This window comes from Eleutherodactylus coqui, chromosome 9, assembly GCF_035609145.1.
Source record: "Eleutherodactylus coqui strain aEleCoq1 chromosome 9, aEleCoq1.hap1, whole genome shotgun sequence".
NCBI classification, from domain to species: domain Eukaryota; kingdom Metazoa; phylum Chordata; class Amphibia; order Anura; family Eleutherodactylidae; genus Eleutherodactylus; species Eleutherodactylus coqui.
Genome location: NC_089845.1, coordinates 160,659,502 through 160,685,567, shown reverse-complemented (window position 1 = coordinate 160,685,567; position 26,066 = coordinate 160,659,502). Strand labels below are relative to the sequence as shown.

At 46.3% G+C, this 26,066-nt stretch overlaps 1 protein-coding gene across 1 annotated transcript in view; it reads right to left on the bottom strand.

The window, feature by feature from the left end:
* Nucleotides 1–14,523: 14,523 nt before the first annotated feature.
* The window catches only part of LOC136578586 (serine/threonine-protein phosphatase 6 regulatory ankyrin repeat subunit B-like), a 121,764-nt gene continuing 110,221 nt past the window's right edge, over nucleotides 14,524–26,066 (bottom strand). Inside the window, exons 26-28 of the mRNA XM_066578735.1 lie at nucleotides 24,400–25,768; nucleotides 22,523–22,672; nucleotides 14,524–15,363 (exon numbers count right to left, since the gene is read on the bottom strand). Coding sequence (XP_066434832.1) covers nucleotides 15,149–15,363; nucleotides 22,523–22,672; nucleotides 24,400–25,768 — 1,734 coding nt within the window. The 3' untranslated portion in view covers nucleotides 14,524–15,148. The remainder of the gene's footprint in view (nucleotides 15,364–22,522; nucleotides 22,673–24,399; nucleotides 25,769–26,066) is intronic.

The window sequence follows — 26,066 nt, the reverse complement described above, 5'->3', positions numbered from 1 at the left end:
GGTAACGTCAGATTAAATGCAGGTGGGCTTCGGCCCACACTGCATGCCCCAACCTGACCGGGGTTTTTAATACATAGACACTGGCAGGTACAAATCCCCTATGTGAAGTCCCTGTGGACCGACAGCATGGGTGGCTCCCTGGAACCCACCGGCGGTACATAAATATATCCCATTGCATTGCTCAGCACAGCTGAGGTAACGTCAGATTTAATGCAGGTGGGCTTCGGCCCACACTGCATGCCCCAGTCAGACTGGGGTTCTTTATAAGTAGACACATGCAGTTACAACTCCGTGTGGACCGACAGCATGGGTGGGTCCCAGGAAGCTACCGGTGGTACATAAATATATCCCATTGCAGTGCCCTGGACAGCAGAGCTAACGTCAGATTAAATGCAGGTGGGCTTCGGACAAGAATGTTTTCATAGTTGGAGGAGGGGGACGGGAAAGTTTTAGAGGCAGTACGTGTCCTGTCCCCGTGTCCGTGGTTATATGCACCTTCCCAGTGACCGCGTCGCTGAAAAGTTGTCGCGCCTGTGGAACCTAGTAGCGCGGCCTCGCCACCATCATGTCTTTGGGAAGCCTCCGTTCCCACTACCCTGTAACATTGCAGTAGCAGCAGTATAGGCAGAGCCGAAAATTAGTAACATTTCAGCGGTAAGAGTATGCATAAACCCCTGTAACATTTCATTGGCAGCAGTGAGGACAGACCCCATTAACATTTCATTTGCAGAAGTATACACAGACCCTAGTAACATTTCGGTAGTATCAGTATAGACAGACCCCAGTAACAGTAAAGTAGAAGCAGTATGGGCAAAGCAGCAGATTCACATTTCCCTGGCAGCAGTGTAGGGAGAGCATAGTATTGGTAAGATTTCAGTAGTAGGAGTATAGACAGGCCCCAGCAACAGTAACGTAGAAGCAGTAGAGACAAAGCAGCAGATTCACATTTCCCTGGCAGCAGTGTAGGGAGAGCGTAGTATTGGTAAGATTTCAGTAGTAGGAGTATAGACAGGCCCCAGCAACAATAACGTAGAAGCAGTATGGGCAAAGCCCACTATTAGTTACATTTCTGTTATAGCAGTATAGACCTGCCCCAGTAACATTTCCGTTGAAGCATTATGGGCAGAGCTCAGTATTAGTAAAATTACAGTAGTAACAGTATACACCAACCAAGGTAACATTTCCGGAGCAGAAGTATCGGCAGACTGAAGTAACATTTCTGTTGCTGAAGTATAGTCAGACCCATGTAGCATTGCTGTGGCAGAAGTATAGGTAGGCAGAACAGAGTAACATTTCTGTAGCAAATGTGTAGGCCAACCCCAGACACAGTGGTGTACCATGAGTGCAGGCGAAGCCCATAAAAATTACTTGGATTACATTGTAGGCGAGGGCCCGAAAAATAGTTGTACCGACAGTACAAATGCATCCCAGAAAAATTGCCCATGCCCAACCCAGAGGGCAGGTGAAACCCATTAATCGCTTAGCGTACTGTGGCTTAATTTTTAACTAGCTCTGGAGGCAGCCTAGTCTAAAAAACAATTGGTTCAGGTGGAAGTTTCAATGCTTTAATGAGAATTGAAACAGATAAATATTATTTAGAAAAGTTATATGAGCCTTTTGGCCCACAGAAAAATTGCCCATTCGCGGTGATTACGAGAGGTTTCAGGAGGAGGAGCCGGAGGAGGAGGACGAATACCATACACAGATTGACAAAGTTCTTTAGGTAGCGCTGCTGTCCGCTGGTGGAGAAGAGAAGTCTGGGGAAATCCAGGCTTTGTTCATCTTTATGAGTGTAAGCCTGTCGGCACTGTCGGTTGACAGGCGGGTACGCTTGTCCGTGATGATTCCCCCAGCTGCACTAAACATCCTCTCTGACAAGACGCTAGCCGCAGGGCATGCCAACACCTCCAGGGAATACAGCGCGAGTTCAGGCCACGTGTCCAGCTTTGACACCCAGTAGTTGTACGGAGCAGAGGCGTCACGGAGGACGGTCATGCGATCGGCTGCGTACTCCCTCACCATCTTCTTACAGTGCTCCCTCCGACTCAGCCTGGACTGGGGAGGTGTGAGACAGTCTTGCTGGGGAGCCATAAAGCTGGCAAAGGCCTTGGAGAGTGTTCCCCTGCTGCGCTGAACATGCTGCCTGATCTCCGCGCATCCCCTTCTACGTGGCCCTCTGAACTGCGCCTTCTGCCACTAGCGCTGTCAGATGGGGAGTTTACCATCAGTTTGTCCACCAGGGCTCTGTGGTATTGCATCACTTTCAAACCCCTTTCCTCTTCGGGAATGAGAGTGGAAAGGTTCTCCTTATACCGTGGGTCAAGCAGTGTGTACACACAGTAATCCGTAGTGGCCAGAATGCGTGTAACGCGAGGGTCACGAGAAAGGCATGCTAACATAAAGTCAGCTATGTGTGCCAGGGTACCTGGATGCAACATATGGCTGTCCTTACTAGGACGATCACTTTGAGTATCCTCCTCCTCCTTCTCCTCCTCCGGCCATACACGCTGAATGGATGAGAGGCAAGCTGCATGGGCACCCTCTGCAGTGGGCCCAGCTGTCTCTTCCTCCTCAGGCTCCTCCTCCACGCGCTGAGATATAGACATGAGGGTGCTCTGACTATCCAGCGACATACTGTCTTCCCCCGCCTCAGTTTCCGCCCGCAAAGCATCAGCCTTTATGCTTTGCAGGGAACTTCTCAAGAGGCATAGCAGGGGAATGGTGACGCTAATGATTGCAGCATCGCCGCTCACCATTAGGGTGGACTCCTCAAAGTTTCCAAAGATCTGGCAGATATCTGCCATCCAGGCCCACTCCTCTGTAAAGAATTGAGGAGGCTGACTCCCACTTCGCCGCCCATGTTGGAGTTGGTATTCCACTATAGCTCTACGCTGCTCATAGAGCCTGGCCAACATGTGGAGCGTAGAGTTCCACTGTGTGGGCACGTCGCACAGCAGTCGGTGCACTGACAGATTAAACCGATGTTGCAGGGCGCGCAGGGTGGCAGCGTCCGTGTGGGACTTGCAGAAATGTGCGCTGACCCGGCGCACCTTGCCGAGCAGGTCTGACAAGTGTGGGTAGCCTTTCAGAAAGCGCTGAACCACCAAATTAAAGACGTGGGCCAGGCATGGTACGTGCGTGAGGCTGCCGAGCTGCAGAGCCGCTACCAGGTTACGGCCGTTGTCACACACGACCATGCCCGGTTGGAGGCTCAGTGGTGAAAGCCAGCGGTCGGTCTGCTCTGTCAGACCGTGCAACAGTTCGTGGGCCGTGTGCCTCTTCTCTCCTAAGCTGAGTAGCTTCAGCGCGGCCTGCTAACGCTTGCCCACCGCTGTGCTTCCGCACTGCGTGACACCGACTGCTGGCAACGTGCTGCTGCTGACAAGTCTTTATTGTGAGGTAGAGGTTGCGTTGGAGGAGGAGGAGGAAGGTTTAGTGGAGGTGGCATACACCGCCGCAGATACCAGCACCAATCTGGGGCCCGCAGTTCTGGGGGTGGGTAGTACATGAGCGGTCCCAGGCTCTGACTCGGTCCCAGCCTCCACTAAATTCACCATCAGGGAGATATAGTGGCCCTGCCCGCCTGTGCTTATGCACGTGTCCGTTGTTAAGTGGACCTTGGCAGTAACCGAGTTGGTGAGGGCGCGTACGATGTTGCGTGAGACGTGGTCATGCAAGGCTGGGATGGCACACCATTAAAAATAGTGGCGGCTGGGGACTGAGTAGCACGGGGCTGCCGCCGCCATCATTTTTTTGAACGCCTCAGTTTCCACCAGCCTGTAGGGGAGCATCTCCAGGCTGATCAATTTGGCTATGTGGACATTTAAAGCTTGAGCGTGCGGGTGCGTGGCGGCGTATTTGCGCTTTCACTCCAACGATTCTCTTAGCGACAGCTGGATGCTGCGTTGAGAGACATTGCTGGATGGGGCCGAGGACAGCGGAGATGAGGGTGTGGGTCCAGGCCAGGAGATGGTCGTGCCTGTGTCCTGAGAGGGCGGTTGGATCTCTGTGGCAGGTTGGGGCCAGGGGGAGAGGCAGTGGCACAAGCTGGAAGCGGTGAACGGCCTTCGTCCCACCTTGTGGGGTGCTTGGCCATCATATGCCTGTGCATGCTGGTGGTGGTGGCTCCCCGGCTGATCTTGGCGCGACAAAGGTTGCACACCACTGTTCATCGGTCGTCCGGCGTCTCAGTGAAAAACGGCCACACCTTAGAGCACCTTGGCCTCTGCACCGTGGCTTGGCGCGAGGGGGTGCTTTGGGAAACAGCTGGTGGATTATTCGCTCGTGCCCTACCTCTACCCCTGGCCACCCCACTGCCTCTTCCAACCTGTCCTGCGGCTGCAATTGCCTCCCCCTCTGAAGACCGATCCTCAGTTGGCTTATCACACCAGGTGGGGTCAATCACCTCATCGTCCAGCGTCTCTTCCTCCGAATCCTCTGTGCGCTCCTCCCTCGGACTTACTGCCCTTACTACTACCTCACTGATAGACAACTGTGTCTCATCGCCATCGTCCTCCTCACCCACTGAAAGCTCTTGAGACAGTTGCCGGAAGTCCCCAGCCTCATCCCCTGGACCCCGGGAACTTTCCAAAGGTTGGGCATCGGTCTCGACAAACTCCTCCGATGGGAGAGGAACCATTGTTGCCAAATCTGCGCATGGGCCCGAGAACAGTTCCTGGGAGTCTGCCTGCTCCTCAGAATGTGTCATTTTCATGGAGTGAGGAGGCTGGGAGAAGGGAGGAGCAGCAGCCAGAGGATTCAGAGTTGCAGCAGTGGACGGCGTAGAAGACTGGGTGGTCGATAGATTGCTGGATGCACTTTCTGCCATCCACGACAGGACCTGCTCCCACTGCTCATTTTTTAATAAAGGTCTACCACGTGGACCTAAAAATTGCGATATGAAGCTGGGGACCCCAGAAGCTTTTCTGTCTCCTACTCCCGCAGCAGCCGGCTGCGATTCACCTGGACCAGGAACTCGGCCTATGCCCACACCCTCACTTGGGACTCTGCGTCCTCGACCACGACCGCGTCCACGTCCTCTGCCCCTACCCCTACCCCTCAGCATGCTGGATTAAGAATCGAGCAGAGACAGAGCGGTGTAAAAATGTTTGTGAATTATTGCCGCTCAGTTGCTGGCTGCCAGCGGTAATATAATGCTAAATAAAGCCAGAGATAAATTATAAGGAAGGATGCAAGCAGGACTAGCAGTGCACTATGCAGTTGAGATTCACCTCCAGTCCCACAGGCCATGCAGTAATGTGCACACTGGGTTACAAGCAGACGTAAAAAAGAAGTCCTTTTTTAAAATTAGTTTTTTTCCAATGCAATGCAGGCAATGGAGCGTGTATTGGACTCTCCCTCTATGGCTGTCTGGCACTGTACACTGCGCCGGCAGCTGACTGGTAACACAGAGTGGAGAAAAATATTAGTGCTTTTTAAACGTGCGCTTGGAGGCAGAGAGCGCTTACGTTACACTAACTGCCCCCAGCAAAAGATGACACTGAAGGCTGAACTGATGCCTTGCAGTGCAATGCTGAGGTACTACAACTCCCAGAAACCACGGACTTAAATGCACAGGTAGACAGGATTCCACACTACCACTGTCCCTGCCTCACCAATACTTCCCCTATACTACTTAGTACAGACTGCAGCCTGAGAACGCTATAGCTGTAATGGGGCTGCACGACCGATATAGCAAAAAAAAAAAAGGCTAAACTGCTTCCAGCACCCACAACAGTAGTGCACTAGGTGAGCTGTGGCCCTAAGAAGGACTGTTGGGGTTCTTGTAGACGCTAACACTCTCCCTAAACCAGCAACAGCATCAGCAGCACTCTCCCTAATCTCTGCCAGCGTATGTCTGAGGCGAGCCGCGGGCGGGGCAGATTTAAATACTCGGGGGTCACTTGATCTCCCCAGCCACTCACTGCAGGGGGGTGGGATAGGGCTGGAATGCACAGGAGGAAGTTGTAATGCCTTCCCTGTCTTTCTATTGGCCAGAAAAGGGCGCAAATTTCTCAGGGAAGGAAATGTAATGGAGTCGAGCACCGCGTGGTGCTCGTCTCTAGTAACGAGCATCTCGAACACCCTAATACTCAAACGAGCATCAAGCTCGGACGAGTACGCTCGCTCATCTCTACAATTTGCAAAAGCAATTGATAGAAGTGCTGCAGCATTTAGGCTAACTTCCCATGGACCAGCACAATATCATCCATGAATCACGTCCCAATCACATCATATGAATTCTCTGCGGATGCGAGGTGTTTATGTCAAAACCGCCTCGTATCACTTTGAGGAAGAAGCGACCCTCCGCCACGGCTGTCAGGATCTGGTAAATCCATTGCAAACAGCAGCCCAGTTGTCGCTCAAGAATGTCTCCTCCTTTTCCTGGAAATCATAAGTCTGTTGTGATCGAGTGAGCGATTTTGTGAAATCCTACCAGGCTATGGGGTGCAAGAACACCTCACTTCTTGGACTCCCATGTGGACTTCTTCCCAGCAAATCTTGGGTCTGTCAGTGACCGACACGGCGAGCGTTCCCATCAGCAAATTCTACGAGGGAACAGAGGAACCGAGGCAAGTGGAGTCCCGGTATGCCGGCTGACTATTGGTGGACCATGAAGAGAGACGTCCCAGGAGCAACATATCCCATCAATCATCATCAAAAACTTTCTAGGTAAACTGGATTTCACATGATGTCTACTTACCTAAGTACTAACTTTGTAAAACTTGAAACGTGTGTCACTAAAAATGGATGGAAACTTCTAACAACATATTGGAGTTCAGAAGATGAAATACAGCAAGAATCACAATTCAATATTCTTGTGAAAGGCCGCCTGCACACGGCCGGGTCGGATCCCGCAGCAGGATGCGACCTGTGCCCCGGTATTGACCTTTTACTCACCCGTTCCGCGTCTTCTCTCTTTGCACTGCGATGCGGCGGCTGGCGCACAGCCGCACATGCGCAGTGCAGAGTCGGTGCGTCAGCCTTGGCGTCTCTGTGTGGACCTCTGCGAGGCTCGCACAGAAATAGGACATGCTGCAATTTGTTTACAGCGCAAGTTTTTTATGCGGTCAAATCGCAGCTGTCTGCATAGGATTGCATTATCTAACGCAATCTTATAGTAGCGTCCACGGGTGGAAATTCTACGGGGAAATCCCACCGCGGAATTTCCGCCCATGTGCAGGAGGCCAAAGAAAAAAGGTTTAGTTTTGTAGACCAGTGTTATATATATATATATATATATGTACAGCTAAGCTATACATCTCCTGTATATAGTAATAAGGACCATGCTGATATGACCTGGGTATCTTCTGTATATAATTATATATGCGCAACTGGTTTAAACCATACATCCTGTATATAGTGATATGGACAATGCCGGTATAACCTTGGAATCTACTTTATTTAATACTGTACAATTGGTATAAGTTATACATCTCCTGTATATAGTCATGTAGACCATGCTGGTATTACCTGGATATCTCCTGTATATAATTATATATATACAGCTGGTGTAACGTACACATCTCCCTATATATAGTGATTTGGACCATCTGTATAACCTGGGTTCTCCTGTATGTAATTATTCATGTACAGCTGATATAAGTAATACATCTCCTGTATATAGTGATATGGAGCATGCTGGTATAACCTGGGTATCGCCTTATGTAATTATATATGTTCAGCTGGTGTAAGTTATACATCTCCTGTATATAGTGATAAAGACGATGCAGGTATAACCTGGGCATCTTCTGTATTTAGTTCTGAACAGTCGGTATAAGCACCTGGAATGTTGTACCAGATAATGAGATACTTTGTGTTCTGTACTTAGATTTGTTTCTTTTAGAACCATCCTACTTTTTCACTCTAGAACAGGCGAATCAGAACAGAAAACCTCTGTGTATCTTTTGCGCGCTTGATGTCCAGCTTTGATACATGACAGAGGATAAGAGATGTCTTGGCCGCAGCCTATGATAACAAAACACGGATTTGTAGAATTTAGACCTGCCAGCTGCAGTCAGTCATCTGTAAGCAACAGAGAGAAAAAATAGACATTTTCATCCGGAGGCCAAAAGGCATCTTGTTTCTGATGTGTCCTCCAGAGTTCTGTAAAAAGAAACATTTATTGGCAAGACGGTTTGTTGAAAGTCTAAGGAAAGGCCGTCTTCTCCATTATTCCCAGCCTCCCATATCATGACATACTGGCTTCTTCCACATCTCCATGTATGGTCATAGACCAAGAAGCCAAAGACGAGATAAAAGATCTTCCATTCACACTGGGGTGATTATGGAGATTTAAGGCTTTTCTAGTGTTGACTTGTTGACGTTGAGACACATAAAACCCACATAGCGGCAGCCGATCCATCAGAGATGTTGCCAGTGCGTAAATGAGCGCTTAACGATTGAGCCCAAGGGCAACACAGGGATCTCAGGAGGGTTTGAGGGTGAGGGGCTTGGAGAGGGCTTTGGAGGGGCTGCTGGTGCAGTAGAAGCAGCCGTTGGCCCAGGCAAGGTGCTATGAGCAGCCACTTTCATCAGGTGTTTCTCATAGTGCTTTAAGTCACATCAGGAGTGGTTGGTCAGCATACAAACACAGACATGTTGGTGTGCGGAGAACGGGAACTTTAATGCCAAGGAGCAAGAATGAATCTGTTATGGGAGAAGCAGAAGCCCTGATTCCAGTGTGAACAAAGCACAAGAGGCAGATAAATGTGTATGTCAGTCTTGCCAACTCTCCCCACGCCCTCTCTGTCCTCTGCCCCAACTTAGAGTCAAGCCAAAGACCTGAGTAATAGATGTTCAGCTCAAAGCTGGATTGGTGCCATGTTGGTAGCACCGAAGGGGAGAAATTGTTTGGCAGAACTCGCCCCGTGCTGTTCCTCATCTCAGACTGAGCTATTAATCAGATTCTACTTGAAATACATTTCGATGAAGCAACTTTGTGGAGAAGTATTTCCAGCGTCCTTCCGGTTTTTGAAAGCATCTACAGCTGAGAGCCTGTTTTCAGGCTGATTTACCACATCTTATGGCAGCTAAGTTCTCACACATTTGTCATTCACCTCAGATCTTTTCATCATTCATATTATAAAGAAAACGGTATGACCTGATGACATCATCAGGTGCCATGTTAAAGATCCAATCAGCCCAATGAGTAATTTTTACGTTCCTAATCTTGATGGTGCTCCGGTCTCCAGTGAGGGTCGATCAGTTGGAGTTCTAATTATGTCTCTTACCTTGGGTCCTGACTTGGTGCTGTTATTGGTCTGTCTTCTAGCTACCACTTGTTTTTAGTTGTGGAATCCAGTGTTGCACCCCTTTTGTTCCTGGCACCGACTCGATTACTTTGAGATGACTCAGAAGGGGCACATTTACTTAGAGGCACAGCGGAGCTTTATTACTTTATAAAGGATCTTTAACTTTATCGGGTGCTGAGTAAAGGCCCACTTAGACACAACGATTATCGCTCAAAATTAGCTCAAAAGCCGTCTTTTGATCGATAATCGTTGTGTGTAACTCACTGACATCGCACAGTTTTCGTTATGCCATCGCTCATTGTTGTCTTTCAGCATGCTAACCATAAGCCTTATCAGGGATTCCCAATGGGATACAGCTGATACTATTGTTTCAGCTGTATTCTGCTCCCTGATGACAGGCTGGGTATTGAGAACAGAGCGGTCCAGCGCTGTTCTCCATACCCCGCTCAGAGTGTCTGGCTGTATAACAGCCGGGCGCTCCGTGCAGAGAACAACTGGATGCAGAAGACAAGTGGGACCACCGTATAACACCCTGCTTGTCTTCTGCATTCTCCGCTGGGAGCGCTCGGCTGCACGACAGCCGGGCGCTCCCAGCGGGGAACAGCTGGATGCAGAGAACAAGCGGCTCCCTGCTTGTCTTCTGCATCCTCTGGAGTGCAAGGTGATCGCTTAACGTTTGAGCGATCATCTTGTGATGTAAATGACACAATGACTATCACTTAAAAGTCGCTCAAAAGACATCTTTTGAGCGATAATCGTTGTGTCTAAATGGGCCTTAAGTTCTTTTACTATGGGAGGTACTGAGGGTAGCGAATAGATGGGGAGACTGAACAGTGACAAATTGTGGTTGAAAAAGGTCTGCAATGACATTTTGGCTCAGAAAGAGAAAAAAAGGGGAAAGTAGACAACTCCAATCAGAGGACGTGCCACCTGTTAGCACTGGAGGTAACTGCACTGTAATCAATAACACTGTTAGAGCTGGTATCTATCTATAATAATTTTTTCAGAGGTGAGCAGCAAACCATATGTATTGGGGCCTGTGCCTCTAGTATTTTATGATGCTGCAGAAGGTTCTAGGTAGTTGTGGCGGAGGAGGCAGCCCAAACTGAACTTTTGCAATTCTGGTTTATGAGTCTTTAGCTACACCCCTGGTCCTAACCAGGAACATAACTAGCGTTAATAAACTCCTCATTTGCTGAAATAAGATCTAGAAACAGAGAAGCTGAACTCTCCTTGTGTGGAAACCCAGCGGTGAGGAAAACTGATGGCTAAGGAATGCACTTATGTGAAGCGGGTGCGCTGGTGGCACAGCAGGCTAAAGAGCCTATCGGCTGCAGCTTATTCTGGCTGGACGGGTGGGAAACTACCGCCACATAAAATACCCTAGAGTTTATTACTCCATTAAAAAAATAGTAATCTGACCCCTCTGGTAACCGAGCACCAGAAAACACCAGAAGGGAATATCACATTCATAAGTGATTCATTACTTACTTCTAAAACTATCTCAAAATAATGTGTCTTCCCGTAAGAGGCTCATGTAGGGGCCCAGAGCTATAGGCCACTTCAAAATGTCTTTCATGTTTGTCATGTGCATTTAATAGTGTGTAGTGCACCTCTGCAGCACTGGAAGGGTTAATGTCTGCAAATGAGCTGTCTCTGTCTGGAAATGTATCGTTTTGTGTTGTGAGGTTGTTCTCACCTGACCATGCTTTATATTAATGTTTGCAGAGTGTGAGTGTAAGCCAGTCTAGTCACGTCTAGTCACGTCTCTCAGTCAGTCTGCAAGGAGTCTGGTAGACGTTAGTTGGAGAGAAAGTCAGTTCTTGGCCTAGTCTAGCCTGAACCAATCTGAGAGCAAGGACACTTGGAATATCTCTTGATTTGTCTTTGATGCGCTGCATATAGAATTTCCCTGTGCTGTGGAAGTGAGAATGGAAGAAGCCGAAAGGTATCTCCCTTGGACATCTTTGATCTCAAGAGACCTGGGGATAACTACAAGCCCCTGTGAGAAAGAAGAGTTTGCCATGCAGCACTAAGAGATATTTGAAAGAGTGAGTGTTGACAGGTTGAGAGTCCAAAGATGAAAAAAGCAGTGTATTATTTTCCAGGAGCGGAGCTGCACAGATAACTAGGACTGTGGGCCCTAAAACAACATTGCCGACCATTTCTGACTTTGTTTTCAACTCTACTCTGTGTCTGTGGACTATCATTTCATCATCCAGCTTCACCGCAGAGAAAGGAATGGTGGCGTCACTCGTGACAACCCAAAGGAAGAACTAAAGTAACTCAGTTCCCAGTTACCGATTACTTTAATAGCCTGCCCATAGCCCCATTGGACGTGTCCCTGGCTACCCTCCGGGTGGGAGGCAGTGGTGCCACCGTGACAAGGCCTACAACTCATCTCACTGTCTCCTAGGCTAGGGCCTGCTCCTCGGACGCTGCACTTACATCCGAGCTGCAGATGAGCGACACTTCATCTGGTGGCGGAGGTGCTCAGGGAGCAGAAAAAGGACAGCAAGCCAGTATTCACATATTGTGTGCAGCTATTATAGGTGACTGCACCTCCAACCGACCCTCAGCAGGCAACGTCTCCATCCGTTTCTATAGGTTGTCAGATGTCCAATCCATGTCCCTCCAAAATTACAGTTAAATGGGTTCTACCAAAATCAACTTTTATCATCTATCCATAGGATAGGTGATAGCCTGATCACTGGGGGTCACACCGCTGAGACCACTACTAATCCTGAAAATGGAAGTCCCATGTCCCCCTCACTGTGCCACCCCCGCACTAGCATGGAGAATGAATGGAGCAGCAGTGGCACATTCATGGCGCCGCTCCATTCATTACAATGGGGTAGCGGAAATAATGGAGTATAAGAACTCCGCTATCTCCAGCAGCCCCATACAAGATGAATGGAGCGGCACCATGCAAGCATGACCATCGGTCAGTTCAATCTCCTCCCAACTGCAGGGGGTGCAATGAGCCTATAGTGAGGAGGTAAGGGGGAAGTGGGATCCCCATTATCGGAATCGGTGCGGGTCTCAGTGGTGAGACCCCCACAAATCCGAGTTTTATCACCTGTCCTATGGATAGGTGGTAAAAGTTGAATGTGGCACACGTTTAAGTGCTACATATTGTGCATCTCCAGGGGAAATGATCTATGAAGAGAAGGGGTGCCAGAGCAAAGACCACTTGTCTGTGTCCCCTCCACACTCCCATAGAGTAGCAAAGAGGTTAGAACCAACCAAGGCTGGGCCCCATCGGCTTCCATGAATAACTTTCTTATCTGAATCAGCACGATTACTGCAATACCAAGTTTATAGAGATTTTTAAAAAGTTTTTATTTTTGCACAATAAAACACATTCTTAAGGTAAAACAATTGACTCGCCGCATTCTAAGACCCACAACATTTACCTTAGACAGTGGAGCTCTGTGGGGTGTATTTTTTGTAGTATTAATTGAGCTGTAGTTGCTATTGTAGCAGGTTGAGGTACCTGTGACTTCTGGATTGCTTTTTATTGTGTTTTTGGGAGGCGCACAAAAGAAAAATAGCAATTCTGGCGTTAGTTTCTGCAGTTATTTCACCATGTGACAAACAACATATCGTCATCGTCTTGGTCGTTATGAATGCAGTAAGATGTGTTGTTATTTAAATTTAAAAAGTATATATTTTATCCATTTAAAAAGAGAAGAGATCTCGCACTATCCGGCAGCGGGAGTCGGCTGGGATCGCGGCATGGGAAGGGTTCACAGAGGAAGCACGCTCCTTCTGTGACGCCATCAGGCTCTCGCGATGTAATCGCAGAGAGCCCGGCTGGTTGCCATGGTAACAGGAATGCCACCTACAGGCGTCCTGTATTACCACTGCCTGTGATCGCTGTAATAAGCAATAAGGCATTGCAGGAGAGAAGTCCTGCAATGCCTTATCATAGCGATCATCGGTGCAATGATGTAAGTCCCCCAGAGGGACACAAATGCCGTAGAAAAAAGTTAAAAATAATGTACAAAAAAGATAAATGTTGAAAAAAATGCAACAAAACCCCTTTTTGTGCTTTTTTCATATTAGCAAAAAAATTTAAAAAATAAACATATTTGGTATGTCCGTAACGACGCATATAATAAGCTGAACACACGTTTATCCTGCACAGCAAAAGGCATAAAAAAAACTGAGGCAAAATGCTAATTTTTAGCATTTTACCTCCCAAAAAATGCGATAAAAGTGATCAATAAAGCCGTATGTACCCCAAAATGGTACCAATAAAAACTACAGCTCGTCTCACCAAAAATAAGCCCTGACAGAGCTCCGTCCATGGATAAATAAAAAGGTTATAGGACTTTGAATGCAGCGATTTAGAAAAAAAAACTGATTTCCAAAACCGTGGAAAAACCTAAAAAAAATCTAAGACTATTGTAATCGTACCGACCTGCAGAAAAATGCATGATTAACACTGTAAAAAAAAACAACCCAAACTCTATGGCAGAATTGATGTTTTCTCTCCCTGCTATCATAAAAAACATTAATAAAAGTTTTACGATATAGTTTTATGTACCCAAAAGTGGCACCAATAAAAACTACAGTTTGCCACGCAAAAACACAAGCCCTCATGCGTCCGTGTCGGCTCAAAAATAAAAAAAAGTTATGGCTTTTGAAAAATGGAGATGAAAATCTGCCAAAAGTTGTTGCATCCTTAAGCCCAAAATAGGCCGTGTCATTAAGAGGTTAAACTGGATTTTTACACTTTTTGACATTATTATTTACTGCCTCGAAGGGGACTTGAAGATGCGGTCATTGGATCGCTAGGTTAGTACACTGCATTACTTATGTAGTGTATTCTGCTAATCCTAGGAGAACAGCCTATTAGACTGTGCCGGAGGCGGGGGCCAATAGGCTGAGTTACATGGTAAACATGGAGGCCTTTGTCAGGAATAGGAATACGTTCGGGGGACGCCGGGGGTGAGCGGGGGGTTGCAGAGGGGAGTGGGGGGGGGGGAGAGAGAGAGAGCTCCCCCCTGTTCCCCACTGCTACCCCCCGGCGCCCCCCCCCCCCGAATCTTTTCGTCCGAGTAGTCAGTTTCTCGGAAAAAGCGGTGCTCGAGTGCAAAAACACTCGAACCGAGTATGCTCGCTCATCTCTATTAAAAATGCATTGCCCGAAAATTGCAAGTTCATGCGTTGCGATGTGATTTCCACTCCACATCAAAGGAGTGAAAACATCTCAAATGGGAATGAAACCATTGAAAATCATTTGTTTCATAATTCTGCATTTTTTAATCACTCCAGCATCGCGCGAAAAACGCACGATTTTCTTGCCAGTGTGAAGGAGCCGTGCTACTACAGCAGAGTGGCGCCATATGCGTCTGGCAGTCCCTCTTCTTCGCTGCTCCCTATTCAAATACAAAGCATATTAGTGAGGGAGTTGGAGCACAAATCTGTTGACTAAAGAGCCAAGCATCAGTCCGTATGTTGGACTTGGGATTGTTATCTCGTATCCGGGACATTTCAGAGCAGTACGATGGTTGTTCCCATGGTTAGATTACAGGGATTGTCCAGGATTAGACAAACATGACTGCTTTCTTCCAAAAACAGCACCACACTTGTCCATGGTTGTGTTTGGTATTTTAGCTCAACTCCATTGAATTGAAGGGGGACCAAGTTGCAATACCAGACGCAGCCTGTGGACAGGTGTGGCTCAGTTTTTGGAATAAATCAGCCATGTTTTTCTAATCCTGGACAGACCCTTTAAATATGCTTTTATGTTGAAGACCACTTTCTTCAAAGTCTACTGCTCGGCGTGCCGATGGGCATGTGCCTTATGGTTCTGGTACTGGGCCCTTCAGAAGGTCCATCCAATGTGTAGGAAATGTGATGGGGTACTTCGAGTTAGCTTTTGACTATATGTGTCCATTCTGTTGCTTTGTACTCATCATCTGGTCAGTCAGCGTCTTCTTCTTGGTCTCCATGATGTAAGGGGTGAGGGGTCTCTCAGGACTCGTGACCCCATCTGTCTGTCCCTTCAGAGACATGAATCGTACAGAAACTGCTTGCCAGTCTATAATCTCATCCACATGTACGGGGCTGGCGAATGGATGGTTTCTGTGGATTCCACCTACAAGAGGAAGGAGAGGGAATTAGATACATTGCCAAATACAGGACTACATTCTCCAGTGCTAATCATTTGTGCATGGTGATGGACACATGTAGGGTATGAGAACATCTAACTCTAAGTAGGGCACGAGGACACCCGACTCCGAGTAGGGCACAGGGACACCCGACTCCAAGTAGGGCACAGGGACACCCGACTCCGAGTAGGGCACGAGGACACCCGACTCCGAGTAGGGCACGAGGACACCCGACTCCGAGTAGGGCACGAGGACACCCGACTCCGAGTAGGGCACGAGGACACCCGACTCCGAGTAGGGCACGAGGACACCCGACTCCGAGTAGGGCACGAGGACACCCGACTCCGAGTAGGGCACGAGGACACCCGACTCCGAGTAGGGCACGAGGACACCGACTTCGACTAAGGCACGAGGATACCCGACTCCGAGTAGTACAAGTTGAATATGTGATGGAGAACATTGTAGAAAGTGAGGAAAGTCACTATAATTGGTAATGGAAAGGACAGCAACACAGTTGGAAGGCCCAAACAATAAAGACAGATTTAAAGGAAGGATGTAGGGTTGGTGAAACACTACAGATTTTAAAAGAGGCTGCAGAATCGCTGAGGGTTCACCATGTTCCTATAGCAGCAACTTTCTTTAGAGTGCAGGTGTACAGTAGCCTTATAATCCTGATACACTGTTATATGCTACTGACTCCACGGATTGTAACCATTTAAGTGGGTAACCATAGAGAACATGGGAATTTGTCAAAAAGAGCTTCCGCCTTAGGCTGTGTTCCCACCGTTTGCAGTATATGCGTATACATCCCATGTGTCCATAGACCCCTTTGGGTGCAGCAGATGCCAAGGTTATCCTTACAGCTGCTGTAGACGAATTGTATTAGTACATAGCGACTGTTTAAATGAATCGGTGGCCACACAGTGCATCAACGGCAGAGTCCAACAGAACTAGAGCGGCTCTTTGTAGAGGGTCTCCAATAAATCCCAAGACTACCGTGCAAAAGCTACCAAAATAAATCTATATTTGAGTGTTCTGGAGAAGGAATCAGATAATCCATCAGAATATTCATAGATGTCATATTTGTTAACATTACCACTGCTAGTGAGAAATGTAGCGCCACCACATGGGCAGAGGTAGATCATGCAGTTTGAGGATAGAAACAAAGACGAGAAAAAGGTGGAGGAGTCATTATGTAACAAATAGAGGTCATCTTTGCACATCTTATTCATATGGGCACGGCTCTTGTCCGTGTGCTGTCCATGTGTGTATCTGACTGCATGCCAACAACACATGGACCCATGGAGGCTATTTATGCCCTAATGGCGTAAAAAAATTGCAGCATGCCCAATTCTGACCCATTTTTTCAGACGACAGCTGCCCATTCAAGTCAATGCATGCACAAATAAACAGCGGGCACAGATTGGCATTTGTATGGGATTTACTTTTCACGGATCGTTGCTAAGCAATGCCAGAAAAAAGTTGGGCCTTTAAACAGACGTACACATGGAATAAAATCAAACACCGTCGTGTAAATGAGGCCTAAAGGAGGGTGTCTGCTTTATAACCCCCCTTTTCATGAGCCCGTTGAGGAAATACTGTTGAAGATCACAACTTAAAGGGGTTTGTCAAGTTATAGAGTTATCCTCTATCCATACAATAGGGGAAAACTTTATGATTGGTGAGGGTCCAGTTCCAAAAACTCATGAAGTGGTGGCAGTCAGGTGTGTACGCCGCTGCTCTTTTTATTTCAATGGGAGTGTGGAAATTGACAAAAGCTTGTACTCCGCAATTTGTGATGCTCTCATTGAAATGAATAGATTACTGCTTCATTCATATGAGGACCTGTGGGACTCCTGTTCTCAAGATCAGTGGGGGTCCAGCTCTTGTGGATATTATTTGGCATGACACCTTTAAGGCCTCTCTATTAATCAGAGGAGAGAATAGGCTTCAATGAAAACTGTGTAATACTCTCTTCGCCCTGTGGGGGCACTGTGGTGGAATTGAACACTTGCTGTTGGATTCCCTTACAGATTCCAGCTGATCGCTGAGGGTCCCAACAGCAGGACACCCTGTGACCAGCTTCTTGTCAGGGGAGCATTCTATAACAGTAGACTTCCCCTTTAATTCCTGTAAATGAGCATCAGATGAATCCCTGGAAATTCTATGAAACGTTCAGTGACTTTGTAATGTGTCATCACCTACTATAATCCCATGCCATGTATCTCTGCTGCTTGCGTAGACGCTGACTGGATGTGCTGCTGTCTCCTCTATCACATCATAAAACCTCAGAGTCTTTCCTGGAACCTCCTTGGGAGTTCCTCGCCGTCTGTCTTGCTCTTCAGCTCTCCATATTTGTCCAGGGGGCCAGTTATATAACCTTGTAATGAGCAGTAGAGGTCGGAGTAACCTGACACAGGACTGGAGCGATTTACTGTCATATTTGGCGCAGTGACTGCAATGTATAATATTCACAGTCTGCTTGTAACACACGTACAGTATATACAGTCATGGCCAAAAGTTTTGAGACTGACCCAAATAGTTTTCACAAAGTTTGCTGCTTCAGTGTTTTTAGATCTTTTAGGCCACTTTCACACGGCCAAGAAAATCGTGCGAGATTTGTGTGCTGCGAGACGCACAAATATGAGCCCCATTCTTTTGAATGGGCTCATATACAAAATCGTGGCATGTCCTATCTTTAGGCATATTTTTGGGGTAGTGCTTATATTTCAACCACCCCTTCCTCCCTGAAAATCCTCGCATGTGGTGCTAGAAAATCGCAATTTTCTCACTGTGATGCCGTGTTGCCCCCTGTGAAGGAGACCTTACACGTACACAACCCTTTTGCTCTATCAACATAGAGCTGGCAGAGAGCGTATATGGGCTGAGTATAAACTGCACATGTCCAGGAATCTGACATCATGGGCATGCGCAGTGTGATTCCCCCCCCCCCCCCCCAAATCCCCGCTCTGTGCAGGGGGGCTGCGTATTAAACACTGTCCATTCGCAGGCAATTCGAAGGCGCAGGGTTTCCAGTTCCTTGAAGGGCTGTGTATAAAACATGGAGAAATAGAGCATGCTGCAATTTATTTCTTCTGTGTTTTATAGGCAGTGTCACCTCGCAGCTCCAATGCAGGTGTAAATGGAAGAATGAAATGCCTCCATTCACCGTGTGTTATGCACAGGAAATACGCGTGCGTAATACACGGTGACAATATGCCCATGTGATTGAGCACTTAGGCTGTGAATGAGCCCACTCCGTTGGATGAAAAGTAACTCCACCCATGAATGCTCTATTCTCGGCATGACACAGGACTCTTTGTGAAAACCAAAACTTGTGTCCATCCCAAAACTTTTGGCCACGACTATAGATCCATACCGGGGCTGAGTAGCTACGCACAGCTCTATAGGTGACTGAAAAGGTGTTATATACCACTGTCCTCTGTAATCTATAGACTTTAGTAGAGGCTGTCCTGATCGATGACCGCCTTTAAGGGATTTTCTAATTGAATGTTCAAAAAAAGGGATTTTCTATTTTCATGCAACTGAAGCTTAAAGAGGTCCCACTGGACTGTAACATTTGTAGGTTAGGATATCAATGTTTCAACAGTAAAGGTCCAACGTCCGGACCACTTTCCTTCCATCAGTTTTAGATCAGTTCACCTGTATGAACAGCTATTCCTTGTACTGTGGCTCATCTCATGCAAAAGGATAGGACAAGCTGCAGTACCTAACAAAAAAAACCCAGGAATATATTACCTAGCAGGCTCGGTAATGCCACGGCTCAGCCAATTCATAAATCCTGCCTCCATAAAGCAATGGCTGTGATTGGTTCTTTGACCGCTGCTCAGCCAATCAAAGCAGCACTCAATAAACCAATCACAGCCATTGCATTGGTTCATTGAGCGCTGCTCAGCCAATCAAAGCCATCGCTTCCTGGAGGCGGGATTTATGAATCCCGTAACCAGGAAGTGATCTTTTGCGAGTGTCCGGGGACTGCAAAATGCACGTCGGAGGTCCGGAAAGCAGCGGGAGGGACCTGGAATGAGCCTGCAAGGTAAGTATAATAAGGCATCCCCAAAAAAGTAAGACCTAGCGCCTCTTTTGGGGCAAAAATTAATGTAAAATTATTGCCCCCTTTACATCTTTAGTGAGCCACATTAGTTTTCTCCTATTCCTTTATTCCTGTAATGTATGATCCCGCTCACAGTAAGTATTCTAAGATGCTTTTAAAATGTTCCATTTACTGTCTGTTCTCTTATTTCTGCGGACATTAGCTCAGTCAATAAGGTTAAAGGCGTCTCTGAGCCGATTGAACTTTGCATTCCTAAAATTTAGTATTTTTGTAGCTCCTTGATAAAACTCCCTTTTGAAAGACAAGTGGAAATTTATTATATTATAGTCACTATTTCCGAGGTGCCCCCCAACCTGCACCCCCGATATTCTGTCAGGTCTGTTGGTTAACCCCTTAATGACGCGGCCCCTTTTTCTTTTTTCATTCTCGTTTTTTCCTCCCCCCTTAAAAAAAAATCGTAACTCCTTTATTTATCCATCAACGTCGCTGTATGAGGGCTTGTTTTTGCGGGACGAGTTGTATTTTTCAATGGTGCTATTTAATGTACCGTATAATGTACTGAAAAACTTTAAAAAAATTCTAAGTGGAGTAAAATGAAAAAAAAAACAACAACATTTCGCCATCTTTTAGTGTGTCTTGTTTCTACAGCGCACAAACGGCAACAAAAATGACATGATAACTGTATTCTATGGGTCGGTACGATTACTACGATACCAAACTAGTATAGTTTTTTTTTTACTATACTCCTCTTTTTTTTTCAAAACATTAAATTTTTTTCAATTATTTTCTGTGGTCATCTTGTGCACACAATAACTTTTTTATTTTTCCGTCGACGTAGTTCAGCAAGGTCTAATTTTTTGCTTAATGTCCTGTAGTTTCCGATAGTATCAATTTGGAATACATACGACTTTTTGATCGCTTTTTATTGCATTTTTTCTGGGAGACAGGGTAACTAAAAATGTGCATTTCTGGCGTTCTTCATTTTTTTTTTTGGACGATGTTCACTGTGCGGGAAAAATAATGCTCTACTTTGATAGTTCGGACTTTTACGGACGCGGCGATACCAAATACATATTTCTCATTTATTATTTAGATTTTTTAATAATAGATATGGCAAAAGGGGGGTGATTTAAACTTTTACAACTTTTTTTTTTAAATTAAAAAAAACTTTATTGATCTTTTTTTTTACATTACTTTGAAGTCCCCCTGGGGGACTTTAAGATGCGATGCTTTGATCGCTCCTGCAGTATGACGTAATGTTATAGCATTACGTCATACTGCTTTTTGACAGGCAGTCTATCAAACGGGGATAGCTTCATAGGCAGTCTGTTAAGGCAGCCCTGGGGCCTTTCATTAGGCCCCCGGCTGCCATGACACTTGCACAGCTCCCCTGATCTCACCGCGGGCGGGCCGTGCGGGACCTCCGAACATCGTTCGGGGGATTTAAATGCTGCTGTCAGAATTGACAGCGGCATTTAAATGGTTAATAGCCGCGATCGGCCGCGCAGCCGCTCGAGGCTATTGCCCGCGGGTGTCAGCTGTTATAAACACTGTTGCCACGCAACCTCTCTTCATACATACCCCGCGGCTCCATGACGTACCGGTACGTTATTGGTCGTGAAGGGGTTAATATTAAGTCCAAAATAGCTGTCCCCCTAGTTGGGTCCTGTACAAGTTGGGAAAGTAAATTAGCTTTAGCTATTGACAGAAACTTGTTACCTCCATGAGATCCGCAGGTTTCGGCTCCCCAGTTTATATCCGGATAGTTAAAGTCCCCCATAATAATTACTTCATTGTGATTTGCTGCTTCATCTATTTGCCACAGTAATAGATTGTCAGTAGCCTCTGTTATATTTGGTGGTCTATAGAAAACCCCCTATGAGGATTTTATTGTTCTTTTACCCTCCATGTATTTCCACCCATAGAGACTCCACATGTTGATCTCCCTCACATATATCTACCCGTAATCTGGGCACATAAAGACAAACCCCTCCCCCTTTCTGGATTTATGATCCCTTCTGAACACACTGTAACCCTGTAAATTCACCGCCCAGCCACAGGTTTCGTCAAATCAGGTCTCAGTTATTCACCCTCTGTCATAATTTTCCTCAGACATTATTATTCCAGTTAGTCAACCTTATTGGTCAGACTTCTATTACCAATCATTGTATTGGTCACACTTCTAGCATTAGTCCCCATACAGTTTAGAAAGTCCATAGTTTAAACACTCATCCAACCTTCTAGCCATCTTCTCCCTAACACAGCTGCCCCCTCCCCATTATGATGCAGCCCGTCTTTACGGTAGAACCTGCAGCCAACACCGAAGTCGGCCCAGTTCTCTAGGAACCCAAAACCCTCATTCCTATACCAATTCTTGAGCCACTTGTTTACCTCCCTCATCTCCCGCTGCCTTCCTTCTGTGGCATGTGATATGGGTCGTATTTCAGAAAAATACTACTTTCGAGGTCCTTGCCCTAAGCTTACATCTTAGTTCACTGAAATAGTTTTTAAGGACCTTTCACCTCCCTCTAACTTTATTATTGGTGCCAATGTGTACCATGATCGCTGGGTCACTCTCACCAGCCCCACTCAGTAATCTATCAACCAGATCCCCAAAGTCCCACTCAAGATCCAGGAAGACAACACACCATTGGACAATCCTGGTCTTTCTGGCAGATTGCCCTGTCTGTCCCACTCATAATTGAGTCTCCCACTACCAGGACCTGTCTACCCTGCCCAGCACTACTATTCGTCTTCTTACTGGAGCAAACATGACATACCCCCTGGCAGTCATAGGGCATGTCATGCTGCAGCACTGCTAATCCTGTAATGGCATTTCTCTCATCTACTCTTGGTCACTCAGATCCACCAGCAGCATCTAATGACGTTTAATGACCCTCCAACTGATCAACTAATCTCTTTTGATGCTCTACAACTAATACAATGTGATTAAGGTCCATTTACTTCTGCCAAGAGGAATATCCTTATCTGGGATCTGGAATCAACCCAAGCACCTAACATTGGGCACTAATTAGGAAATGCTCAATGATTATTTGAGTTGTAGAACTTACCTTCTGGTGATACCTGCATGGTTCTCCTGGCAGTGTTTCGTAACCACCCAAACGATGAGTGGGCGAGTAAATCAATGGAACGAGTGTCAGAGAAGCCATCTAGATCCTCCTCATTCATTAGCGTTCTAGCGTTAGAAGAACACATCTTCCCTACAACAGATTAAACTATGATTACAAAATTCTGAACTCTGACCATAAGGAAATCACACGGTGGATAACAAGGACGTACACAAAGCCGAATATCAAAATAGGGCCACTGGCCTCTGCGGGTTCATGCCTTCATATTCAATTATATTGGGATCATAGAGCTTGGTGCTTGCTGCCCTGCTCCACCTCTGCTTTTCGTGTCTTGTGCATTTAAATAATGAGTAAGTCAAGCCTGACCTGGGCACTTCATGGTTGTCATTTTAGGAAGTTGTTCATTCATAGGACCGAAGGAGTAGGCGGAGTAAGCAGTCACCTGCCACGACATTGGAAGGTGGAGTATGCAACTGCCTTTTCCATTCTTTCTACCACCAATCAGACATTGTGTGAATTAGAGCAATTGCCCATCCAAAAGCTATTATGCTAAATTTAGGGGTCACAGTTGGACAATGGGTTTAACAACCCTGTCTTGGGCATAAAGAAATTTGGTCCCACCACTGCTCATGTGTAATGTACAGTACATGTTATTGTATGAGCTAGAGGGCTTTATCATTTCAGGTTAGGGCCTATTCTAATCCAAGAAGATGACAGTCTAGGGTCACATGTAGCTGAAGCCGCAGTAGTAAACTACAATGTTTTTAAGAAGATGGGACAACCTTCTTTTTGGGTTGACCCAAAGTTAAATTTCTTATAGCCGTGTCCTCATCCAACCAGTGGATGTATTCCATTCAGAATCAGTCATATGATGACTACTGAAATACTTCACAGTGTAAGCCTTTGTTCACATTGGTGTTTCGCAGCCCCAGTAGGAGTACCGTCAGGGTTTCTGTCAATTATGACGGCCAGAATAGCACGGTTTATGGCAATATACATGGTGTCAAACTAACAGAACCTAACAGAAGTAACGATTTTGAAGATAAACTCTGTGGTGCTTTGTTAAACTTTTCTTACTTTATCTTCAAGTTTTGCATTGTGATTGTATTTTATATGGTACGTTTTTCAATAAAAAGAAATTGGCTAAAAAAAAAAAAAATGTGGACAGAACCTGATGGACCCTGGACTTTAATTTTCCTGCAGTGCCCCCGCAAATGAAATAAAGCATTACTTAGTTCTTACTCATATCAATAGACGGTCTGTGTAGTACAGGACAGATCAGATTCTTCAGACCAAAATACTCTATTTGTGGCCACTCCTTTTAACTCCCTACAATGGTTGAAGACATTGACAGAACCACAATTAAAGAGATTATCCAGTTGTAAGTCAGTAGAGATCTGCCATCCGAGTCCTCCACCAATCAGCTATTTGTCGAGCCAGTGTGCTCCTGCAGTGAGCTAATTTCTGCAGGAAGCAGGCAGCTCCGTTCTTACTGCAGTTCCTAGACTTGGTATTACAAGCAAAGTTTCCATTGATGTGAATAGGAACTTTGCCTGTAATACCAAGCTCGGCAACTGCAGTGAGAATGGAGCTGTCTGCTTCCTGCAGAAATCAGTTCAGTACACAAACACACTGACCTAGAAAACAGCAGATTGGCAGGGACCTTGAGTAGCAGACCCCCACTGATCTACTATTAATGGCCTATCATGTGGAAAGGCCCATCCATAGTTCGCAACTGGACAGCCCCTTTAAGGATGACTTTACATGGGACAACTGTCCGCCAAATAATCAATCTCTCTGTCTCTCTCAAATCCTGATGATTTATCGCTAAGTCAGATGACGTTTACTATTGATCTTACCTTTATGTTTGCACAGTAGTTTGATGTAGTAGAACAGGTTGGTGAAAAGGTTGAATGGAGAAGGTGTTCCGGGTTTCCTGGTCATATCTCTTATTAAAGTGGCTCTTCCGAATTTCCATTCCGTGTCAGACTGTGCTTGTATGCGTTGGTAGGTATCGCTCATCATGGCGATCAATAGATTGATTAGCACAATTAAAGTAACAACCAGGTAAACTCCAAACACAAAGTGGATAATGACGAAGGTGAACTGCGGCGTCCTGCTTAACGATGGAAGACAATTAGGTTCCACCAGACCAAACAGTGAGAAGAACAAGAGGACAGTGATGTCTATTGGATCCTGAATATTGGTCTCATCTTTGGTGGTCTCTGTTTCATTATTAAGCTGGTTGGCTCTGGACTCTGGATATACCGGCTGATAGACCGCAGAGAGTTGCATGGTGAAAGCTACATGAAATAAGGCAAGAATTACAGCAAACCTGGTGAGGTCCTTGATCAAATCTCTGATGATGATCGCCCATGGTCCAAAGAGGTGGTGGAATGTGAGGAACTCCAAGAACTGAATAAATGAAAGGGTCATGGCAATTCCCAGAAAGATGTTCCTGGAAAATAGGCAGTGTAGGCGGTCGATGTCTGTAAACAAGAATGCGAGTAGGTGGCAAAGGAAGGCGATGGCAGAAAATCCCAAGACAAATACACGTATCCAGGCAAGGCCTGCCCTCTCACCTTGATGGGTAAGTTCTGAAACCAATGTTCCCGACAACCACATGAGCAGCAACCATTCATTCCAAGAAGGGATCATTCGTCCTTCATAAATTGGACTCAAAGGAGGGTAGACGATGGTGAGGATGAAGAGTACCAGCAGGAATATGTGTGAGGCCAAGTAGCTCATAAACTTCATGATGGGGATTTTGTTAAAACGATGCTTGAGAGGTAGAGAGAACACAAACCAAACTGGGGGGCAAGCTAAAAATGTAAAGAAGAGAAGGACCAGCTTCCAAGCAGTCCAGTCCAGGTTCCCGTACCAGACTTCAGTCAAGTATTTCTGAACGGCAGGGTGGGCAACAACATCTTTCTGCTCACACTCAATTAAACAGTCCAGAATGGTGATGCCACGGTGGTCTACTGCCCTGAGGATGTAGCCTGCATTTTTAGTACCAGAGGCCAACGTCAAGAGTTCAGTGGCCATGGTTTCTGTGTATTTGGCAGCATTGAGTAGGTCAACTGCCCTCTCTTTCTCTTTTAGGGCGTTGACATTAAAAGCTCTGGAAAGTTTCACGGCGGTGTCCAGGGGAGCAGCAGAATTCAGGATGTATTCTTCTATAATTCTGTTCTTGTTCAGCTTCCCACAAAGCATTAAATCAATCACAAACTGTGAAAACAAACAATAAAGTGAAACTCAAAGTCCGTGAACACTAATGTAAACCACAGAACCCTGGTCCACTGGAGGATCCTACACTATCTATTCCACCATCGTGGGACTGGGGGGCATTCCTATGTTCCCTATGTCTATTAGGAAATATTTTTATTAGGACATTGTGGTGACCTCACAAAGAGGAAAGTTGGAGGGTTCATATAGCCTGCTGACAAAATTAATAGGTCCACCTTAGCATTGGCTCCTCTCTTAATGAGCACCATAGTAAAAGCATGGGACATTTCTATATGTTTGC